This window comes from Leptonotus elevatus, chromosome 17, assembly GCF_054856555.1.
Source record: "Leptonotus elevatus isolate MCC_2025b chromosome 17, RoL_Lele_1.0, whole genome shotgun sequence".
Classification (NCBI taxonomy): Eukaryota; Metazoa; Chordata; class Actinopteri; order Syngnathiformes; family Syngnathidae; genus Leptonotus; species Leptonotus elevatus.
Genome location: NC_141255.1, coordinates 9,997,443 through 10,006,810, shown reverse-complemented (window position 1 = coordinate 10,006,810; position 9,368 = coordinate 9,997,443). Strand labels below are relative to the sequence as shown.

Sequence of the window (9,368 nt, the reverse complement as noted above, 5' to 3'; positions counted from 1 at the left end):
TAATAATAATAATAATAATAATAATAATAATAATAATAATAATAATAATAATAATAATTGCTATCATTATTATTTTTAAAAAGAAAGTCAGAGTTAAAAGTGCTTAAAAGAAAAGTAGAATCAATATTTTTACATTTGGGATGCAGTGACATTCACACTGATGTCCTTGCAATCCTGCAATCTTTGGCTCACAACACAACGTAAAAATTGTCAGGAAAATTATAAATACATAATGTGCCTAATAGTCGCACACGCCAGCATGGTCACTGTCTTCATGGAGTCCTCTTGACACTTTCCAGGCCAGTAGCCGTGACAGGGCAGCCGGCACGGTAGACTCCACGTCTGCACTGTACTTCCCCACAATGCAACGAGTGTGAGCACTGGCCAGTGACACCTGACGGACGTAAACGTGGGGCAAAAGTATTCACACTCTGAAGATCTCTGGTACTGATTTAATTCCTTTACTTAAGTGGGTAAGTTAAAAAAAAGTACAGATTCTGAAATGTATTGATATATTGTATTTGTACTGATAACATACCTGAGCCTTCTGAACCAAAGTCACGTCTCCGATGTCACAGGCCACGTTGTAACCTTGTAGCAAGCTCTCGCGAGCTCGGTCATACTGCCTCTGCAGGAAGACAGGGAACAGAACTGTGACATGATTCTGTGACATGTGCTGTATGTGTAAGTGTGCGTGTGTGAGGTACCTTGTTGGTATAGACGTGGCCCAGACATAGACATGCATCGACGAGGTGATGATGTAGGCTCTTGCTACGGGAAATATCAACTAACGTTTCCAAAAGCTGGATGGTATTGTTGATGTTTCCCTTACTGAAACACAAACACACAAGCTGTCATCATAAAAGACTGGCAGATGTGATTGTTGTAAGAGTACCTTTCACATAATTTGGCTACGGCCTTGTAGGCTTTTCCCAGGCCGTCAAAATCTTCCGTGGTGCTGCAAATGTTCATGGATGTGTTGAGGTACTGCAAAGAGAAAAAAGAGCTCACTTGCTTGTGTCCACACTTACTCATCTCGGACACACACGTACACTCGCACACACCTGTTCGGACGTGTCATAGTCGCCAACGCTGTAGTAGGCCAGTCCAAGTTGATAAGCAGCTTCCCCTTCAATGTGTTTGTTTTCAGCTGCAACAGGACACGTCTTGTTTTACAACCAGGATGAAGGCAAGCGCGTGCAGCGGCGGTCTACTCACACTCGGTGGCGGTGGTGTAGCCACGGTGGAGGAGCTCGAGAGCCTCGTAGGGATCTCCGGCCTTGATGCGAGCGTCCGCCTGGCGGCTGTAGATGGCCCACAGGCTCTCGCGTGCTCGGCGTGGCAGGGAGCGACCGGACGAGTCCAGCCAACCTCCTTCGTCGGCCATCTGCACGCACTGCTCGGCCTGCTCCCTCGCCTTGTCCAGCTGACCTGTATGTGCATGTGAATCCCCTTATATATTTTTTTATAGGTACCTCAAATAATGGCAACTAATTTGAATCAAGAAAAAAAGAAAGTGGATTCAATATATGTGGTATTGGTCAGGTACAGAGAGAAAGAAGGCAAAAAGGTTGTTGACACAAAGTTAGGAAGGATGCAAAATAAAAGGGAAGGGAAACTTAACCACTTCAGGCCTGCCTTTTTTCTGCTCCGGCATTTTTAAAAACTGATTTAGACTCTTTTTCCACATAAGAACAACAGGGAATTTTCAATCTCATGTTTTTATTTGTTATAGTGGACGCCAGGATAGTATGGCTGTAGCGTGTTGTGAACTTACCAAGCTTATATATAACATTTTTACCATGAACATCATGCAAATACACTTGCGATTGTGATTGGTTAGCTAGGATCCAATCATGAACCAGAAGTATTGACATCATCCAAATTATTGTGTTTTTATTGGTTAAGACACGCAAATATGTCATGTCCACTGCAATTATCTATGGGTCCGAAGGAGATATATGGGAATGAATGTCAAGAAGGAAGGAAGGAAGGAAGGAAGGGAGGAAGGGGGAAGAACAAAAGGCAGAAAAGAAAGTTTGAGGGAGGGAAGGATGTAAAGAAGGAAAAAAGAAAAAACAGGCCTGAGGCAGAAAGAAGGAAAGGAAGGCATGAAAATAGGTTTAAGCTAACGAAGAAAGGAAGAGGGACCGAAGGAACAAAAGTAAGTTTAAGCAAAGAAAATAAGATATGAAGCAAGGAAAGAAGTCAAGAAGGCAGTGCTCGCACCTTGCTGCAGGTAGAGCTCGGCCAAGCAGGCTCGTCCCTCGGTGGCGTGCCTCATGCATCCGTCTTCCTGCGCGTCGGTGCACGTGTGGTAGAAGTGCAGGCTGAGCCACAGGTCCTCCCCCTCTGCCGTGAAGTAGGTGCCCAAATGCAGACGTTGCTCGTACGCCGCTGGCCAGCGACCTGTGATGACCATTTGTTGGACCCGGGCTCCTTAAAGTCAGGACTCAGAAGTGCGCGCCTGCTTCAATACCGTCACGTTGGGCCTGCTCGGCGCGACTCAGGTGCAGACCGATGCTTTCTATTTTGGCGTGCTGCTCCTCCAGTGGCGTCTGAAGACTGAGAGCTGAATTGATCTCTGCCCCCTCCCTGCGCTCCTGATCCAAGCGCAGCAGTAGGAAAAGCTCAGAGAAGGACCTGAAACAGAGCAGCGGCTGTATATTTACTACCTCAATTCATATATTTGACAACGAGGCGCTCTAAAGGGGCCGAGCCTGCCTAAAGGCCAGGATTACCCGCTGGCTATTGCTTGCTAATTATTATTATCTCCTTGCTCTTCCGCCTTTCTCTGGGTGACGTGCACTTACAGTCAACAATGAGGCGCTCTGATGCAGCATTGCCAGCCCAAAGGCCTTGTTTGCACACTGGCTATCAAGTCAGTCAACAATTCTGCTCCTTAAACAATTTACTGCATATTTTCAGTTCACCTTCCCCAATAACACAGGCATTGTTGACATACATTTAAAATCCGTGTAAGCTACCTGTGGAAGCCATGCTGAAGCAGGCCCACGCAGATATTCTGCTTCCGACTGTTGATGAACCTGCGTAAAGGGTCGCACAAATCAATTTAATACTTAACTGTACTTAAGCAAAACATAATGGTCACCATGACAACCACACTCACTTTGCAATATCTTCCTTGGAGAGACGCCGTGATGATTTATCTGTAGTTTGGACAGACTTCCTACAAAAGGCACATAATGTTCCATTCACTTTTCACAACCCTTATAATAATAATAATGCATCGGATTTAGATAGCGCTTTTCTAGACTCTCAAAGACGCTTTACAATGGAATGGATACATTATTCATGCACTCACATCACACATTCACACTGCGGTGGCGGTAAGCTACTTAAGTAGCCACAGCTGCCCTGGAGCAGGCTGACGGAAGCGTGGCTGCCAATGTGCACCTACGGCCCCTTCCGACCACCACCAAACATTCGCACCTTCCATACACCAGTGTGAGTAGCACTGGAGGCAATGTGTGTGCCTTGCCCAAGGACACACTGACATATGACTTGGGGAGAGCGGGGATCGAAAAGCCGACCTTTTGGTTACTGCACAACCTTCTCACAATGCATCTTAGAGCTCTAAAACAAAAAACGATAAATTATTTGTTGGAAGAAAAAAATCGCAGCTGTAACTTACCTGCTTTTCTGCCTCCTGATCCTCGAGGACACACCTGGTAGAGAGCTGCCTGGCTTTTCCATTTTCAGCTGTCACTCAACCTGCTGGCGGGGTTTTTAGTGTCCTACCAAGTTTTAGGCCACCTTGCACATAATTATTTCTATATGACATCAAGTACCGAGCTGCAGTTCACAAAGTGGATTCATTAAACATTATACAATTGAAAGAGGACTTACTATATTTAATTCCCTCTCTAACTGTGGTAAACTGAATTATTAGCTCACCTTCTCTTGGTCTGGCAACGAGGTACAGAAGGCGTTTTCTCTGCAAATTTCGGTGGCACACATGAAGTATCTGCTACCTCCAGAGGAACTGTTTTTAGTTAGTTGACTATGTTACCATAGCAACTCACGGCTCCACGCTACAACTGTCTCCATGGCAACCAAGGCCGATCGTAAACAAGTCAAGTCCCAGCGAACACGTACAGTTGGGGCCCATATGGGCACTACTTGGTCTAGTTGGGCTTTGGCTTGACATGGGCTTAGAGTGGGCTTCATTGTTGGGCCCCACTTGATGGGCTAAACTAAGTATGGGCTTTGGCTGGGCTTCACTCCAAATTATGCAAATTTTTAACAGCATGTGCAATAGAGCTTAACTACCTGGCCTATGTTTCTTTAAAATTAAGTAATATTTTATTTTTGGAAAAAAAAATACACAAAAAATCTATATTTTCAACTTAATATTTTGTTCAGATTTTTCAGGAAACACAAAAACATTTAACCATTTGCATAAAAAAATGACATAGGCAATTATTTTAAGAGAGTGACGTTGTGTATTATTTTGACTATTAATGGCCCATTCCATACAAGTTTGATAGCACAAGATTAATACTCAAACCTAGAAGAAAGCGCTGCCCAGCATTCCAAAAAGATATGGGAAAACCCCTCCCCCTTCAAGCCAATTGAAGGAAGTCTGCCAACAAGCAAAAATTTATTATTATCATTAATTCAAGTACTTCAGGCTTGAGGTTCATTTGAGTTGGAAAATGAATAATTCGGTTTGACAGTGATGGAACACTGACCATTCGTTGTTATTCGGCAAAAGGTAATTGATCGTATTATTGGTCTCCTTGTTATGAAAGCTTGTAACAAAATAACTGTGGCATAAGTGTGAAAGGAGCCTTTGTGGGTACAATCAGGAACACCATAATCAGCCCAGTGGGCCCCAGAAGAGCGATAACTGGGTTGCCCATGTGAGTTTCAGCTAGGGCCCATATGAGGCCCAACTTGAGCCCATCTGCACAGCAAAAATTGGTTAAAAGTACACAAAGAATACACCAAAATCATTCCTCGATATTAAAAAAACAAAACACTAGAAAACTCTAGCTAAACACATGTTGTACATACTGTATGGTACCTTCAAGTTTTTATTTCATGTTTTACAATTGCTCAATGTGGCCACCACTGGCAGCACAGACAACATCAAGCAGAGAGAGAGAATTTCTCCCAAACCCCAGGATGTCGCAGTCGCCGTATTGTTGATTGCAGTTATTTGATCTTTCATCTCATCGATATTTGCTGGAAGTGTTGGAACATCAACTTTGTCTTTAACATAACCAGCAACCCTTTTTGAAACATGACATATTTGTTTGATCTGTTCAAAAACAAATCAAATCAACTGTGACCCAGCCGGGCAGCCCACATGGGACCCATTCACCAGCCCATTCCATACCCATGTGAGTTTTAGCTAGAGCCCATATGAGGCCCACCTTGAGCCCATCTGGGCTTGCCCATATGGGGAAACCATAAAATCCCTGGCCAAAATTAATTGGGACCCAGCTGGGCAGTCAGTGCTTGTCAATCAAAAGTGGGTCGTTTTGTACAGTTTCATTAGATTGTGTACCTAATGAAGTGGCCATGAAGTGAGTGCAGACCAGGTTTGTAATAGCAATTAACTTCATTTTATTGTCTCATATTGACGTCATCCCAACGGGGTGGAAGTGGTATGTTTGTTTTGCCAAACAAGTTGTCAATGTCTGGCGCGGCGGTGGGGCACCATAACACACACTCACTTGCACTCTGACATGTTCTCACAAACACTCTCACACTACACTAACTCACATTAAACCACACTCACTCGCATGTAGGTTAACACTGACACTCGCGCATACACACTACACTTTCACACAAACTCACACACACTTTCTGCCATGCCCATGTTGTTAGATAGGATCCACACATACGCACCTCATCTTTGTGGTTAGATGGGACTCGTCTGTTCTTCCCAAGTCAACTAATTAGGCCGCCAACATAAAGAACATGCGACACATGGCAACACTTGGCTTCAAACACACCAATAAAGTCGATTTGAGGCCGCCAACTTAAATTCTCTTTATTCTCTGAAATAAAAGCGAATGGTGTTTACGGGATGTTCCACTGGGAGGTGGCAAGGGGAGGGGGGGGGGGGGGGTCAACATGTGTCCCACTAAAGCAAGATCTCACGGGATACAGAGCGTGTTAGAGGTCCATCCATGGGAGCAATGTTGGCTACACTGCTGATTGTTTTGCTTCTATTTGACCGGTACTGTTGTCATGGAAACATCTCAGCTGACCTGCCCGACCTGAGCGGTACCAGACGTCCCTCGTCCATTCCCGGCTGCTTGAGGACCACTTCCATCAACAGCACTTTCAAGTGCATCAACACTGTCATGTCGTGCCTCATTTTCACCGTGGGTGTCGTCGGCAACGCCACCCTGTTGAGGATCATCTACCAGAACAAAAGCATGAGGAACGGCCCCAACGCTCTCATTGCCAGCTTGGCCTTGGGCGACCTCATCTACATCGCCATTGACATTCCCATCAACGTCTACAAGGTATGTGGCCTTGTTGCTTTGGGACAGGCAGAATAATGAACTCATTTACTGCCATTGACGGCTATAGATGTCAAAAATTATTTTCAATTTCAATTAGCTTAGCATTTTTTCCACTTTTGTTAACAAGAGTATGAAAACCTAGGAAAAAAATATTGTACATTTAGAACAGATATATAAAATGTGTGATTAATTGTGAGTTAACTCTTTTTTGTTGAAAAAAAAAGAAAAGATTATTAAAAATTAGGGGCGTTAATCATAATTAATCGAATGACTTCACTTGATTAATCACAAATTTTAAATCTGTTCTAAATGTACAATAAAAAAAATTCTAGGTTTTCATACTCTTGTTAACAAAAGTGGGAAAAAATGTTAAACTAATAGAAAAAGTTCAAATAAATTTTTGACATCTATAGCCGCCAATGGCAGTGAATGAGTTAAATACTCTTCCACTAGATGACAGAAGACATGACTAACCTGTAGAGCTACTTGTTGCCATTCATGTATCAGAAAAATAGCAGTGTTTGACTACACAAAGCAAATTTGGGAATTACATGAGACATCATTATGACTATACTACAGGAGAGCAGAATAGGAAATGAAAATCGAAGGCGCGAGGAAGCAAGGTAGGACTACATTTGTAAGTTGAGGTGACGTCATTATTCACTATAAGCTTATAGAAAATTGAAGAAGGGATTAATTGGGCTTCAGATGGTGGAGGAGTGGTACCGTCACTTGCCTATGATGCAAATTGCCGTGGGTTCGGTTCCCTGCCTGGGAGACTATGTGTTTGTGTGAGTAAGTGCAAAAAAAAATAATAAAATAAAATAAAAATGAAGAACGGATTGATTGTTTTAAAATAGCCTGCTAACACACCCGTGTACAAAAATTCTGTGTGTTTGTGTAGCTGTTAGCCATGCGCTGGCCATTTGCAGACAGCCGCTTTGGTCTGATCCTGTGCAAGCTGTTCCCCTTCCTGCAGAAAGCGTCGGTCGGCATCACCGTCCTCAACCTGTGCGCTCTTAGCGTGGACAGGTACACACACACACACACACACACACACATTTCCAGTAAAAGTTGTACTTGAAGTGTACCTCCGAAATGGCGGCATCAGGTACCGTGCAGTGGTATCTTGGTCCCGGGTGCCGGGCAGGGGCATCCCCACGGTGACGGTGGTGGAGATCCTGGTCATCTGGCTGCTGTCAGCCGCGCTGGCCACGCCGGAGGCCGTCGGCTTCGATATGGTCACCTTCGAGTACAACAACGTTACCATGACGACCTGCATGCTGCAGCCCAGTTCGCCCTTCATGACAGTGAGTGTATGTGTGGCGGGTGGCAAAAGTACTCATACTTTGCACTTAAGTAGTAATAAAGATTGGTCGGTAAATGTAGATAGGTAGATATATTGATTAAACACCCCTATACTTAAAAGGCAGTCAATCCCCAAATGTTCTTTACAGTAATATGTTCTATGCAGGCCCACTAGTCTAGACAGGGTATTTTGATTGACATAATACAATGTCAAAACAATATGAGTTAAGGAGCAAAATCCACACATTGAGGTGGGCGGCCATTTTGCCACTTGCTGTCAATTTAAAATGACATCATTGCTCAGGGCTCACTCAGTTAACAACCAATCACGGCTCAAATGTTTTCTCGGTTTGAGCCATAATTGGTCGTTACCTGAGCCCTGAGCAACTGAGCAAAATGGACGATAAAAATGGGTGAATTTGGCTGCTTAACTCATATTCCACAAACACAACATTAATCAGAATATAGTATAGACTAGTGGGGGCATATTAATGTAAACAACATTTTCGGGTTAAAGTAAAAGTAACCTACAGGAGACGGTGGCTTGTGTTTCAGTTTTATCGGGATGTCAAGGACTGGTGGTTGTTTGGTTTCTACTTCTGCGTCCCTCTGGCGTGCTCCGCTCTCTTCTACAGCTTGATGACCTGCGAAATGCTTCGACATCGCAAGGGAAATCTGCGGACTGCATTGAGTGAACACCTGAAGCAGGTCGGTTGGGCGCAATATGTGGGTAACGATCATGGCGGCACGAGTAATAACGATAACAATGACGCTAATAACGATGCTTTCCTCGCCAAAGCGCAGAGACGTGGCCAAAGCCGTGTTTTGCCTGGTGCTGATCTTCGCTCTGTGCTGGTTCCCGTTGCATCTCAGTCGCCTGCTCAATAGGATGACCTACAAGTCCCACGATGCGCACAGATGTGACCTTTTAAAGTATGTACCCACTGGAACACACGTACACACGAAAGCTGACCATACACCTTTCCGTTCAGTTTCCAACCAGTGATTTAATGTTATTATTACAGCTTATTGTTGGTGTTGGACTATTTTAGCATCAACATGGCCACCATCAACTCCTGCATTAATCCCGTCATCCTCTACTTTGTCTCCAGGAAGTTCAAAAACTGCTTCAAGGTTAAGATGAGTTCTTTTTGGGGGTTGTATCAGACATACCTGAATGTACATCAGTCGTCTTCTTGCTCTGTGTGTGTCTTTTCCCACAGTCCTGTTTGTGTTGCTGGTGCCAGCCCAACTCTGAGTTGTCTTACAAGCACACGGAAGGCTGAGCCACTGTAGGCCTGATGGGACCACATGGGGGAGAAAAGACAGTTTTCCATTAGAAGAGATATTTCAGAGTCAACACGCTACTCTTTTAATTATTATACATGCATTATATTTGACAATAAATGTGTGCTTATCTCAACTCAGCAGAAATAGTTGTACGTCTCATGTTTCTTGTATTACCTGTAAAATGTTGTGATTTTATGTAAAGCATTTTGAGTCCTCTATGCCCCCTAACGGTTGTTACGTACACTACATCACACAACAAATACT

At 43.9% G+C, this 9,368-nt stretch overlaps 2 protein-coding genes across 4 annotated transcripts; one reads left to right on the top strand and one right to left on the bottom strand.

Annotated features, from left to right (window-relative positions):
- Positions 1-116: 116 nt before the first annotated feature.
- Positions 117-4,002, bottom strand: ttc29 (tetratricopeptide repeat domain 29). 3 transcript variants are annotated; one of them, XM_086059911.1, is made up of 12 exons: positions 3,919-4,002; positions 3,656-3,816; positions 3,131-3,190; positions 2,988-3,047; positions 2,480-2,643; positions 2,230-2,409; positions 1,219-1,431; positions 1,065-1,150; positions 896-987; positions 708-831; positions 539-628; positions 117-394 (listed from the first exon to the last, which is right to left on the bottom strand). In XM_086059911.1, exons 2-12 carry the CDS (start codon positions 3,715-3,717, stop codon positions 239-241), a joined length of 1,287 nt encoding a protein of 428 aa, XP_085916037.1. In that variant the 5' UTR covers positions 3,718-3,816; positions 3,919-4,002; the 3' UTR covers positions 117-238. The 3 variants fall into 3 exon arrangements, with proteins under 3 accessions (XP_085916037.1, XP_085916039.1, XP_085916038.1); XM_086059913.1 differs by having other exon boundaries at positions 3,656-3,777; positions 3,919-3,993; XM_086059912.1 differs by having other exon boundaries at positions 3,656-3,794; positions 3,919-3,989.
- Positions 4,003-5,335: 1,333 nt separating this feature from the next.
- Positions 5,336-9,100, top strand: LOC147159717 (endothelin-1 receptor-like). Its single transcript, XM_086059074.1, has 8 exons — positions 5,336-5,369; positions 6,241-6,506; positions 7,411-7,538; positions 7,618-7,822; positions 8,370-8,522; positions 8,614-8,747; positions 8,840-8,948; positions 9,038-9,100. Exons 1-8 carry the CDS (start codon positions 5,336-5,338, stop codon positions 9,098-9,100), a joined length of 1,092 nt encoding a protein of 363 aa, XP_085915200.1.
- Positions 9,101-9,368: the final 268 nt, after the last annotated feature.

Coding starts and splice junctions, on each gene's coding strand:
- ttc29 (XM_086059911.1), bottom strand. CDS start 3,717: ATGGAAAAGCCAGGCAGCTCTCTACCAGGTGTGTCCTCGAGGATCAGG. Junction 988..1,064: donor ACTATGACACGTCCGAACAG/GTGTGTGCGAGT, acceptor TTCTCTTTGCAG/TACCTCAACACATCCATGAA. Junction 629..707: donor GCCACGTCTATACCAACAAG/GTACCTCACACA, acceptor GTCTTCCTGCAG/AGGCAGTATGACCGAGCTCG.
- LOC147159717 (XM_086059074.1), top strand. CDS start 5,336: ATGGGACCCATTCACCAGCCCATTCCATACCCAT. Junction 7,823..8,369: donor CGCCCTTCATGACAGTGAGT/GTATGTGTGGCG, acceptor CTTGTGTTTCAG/TTTTATCGGGATGTCAAGGA. Junction 8,748..8,839: donor CACAGATGTGACCTTTTAAA/GTATGTACCCAC, acceptor TTATTATTACAG/CTTATTGTTGGTGTTGGACT.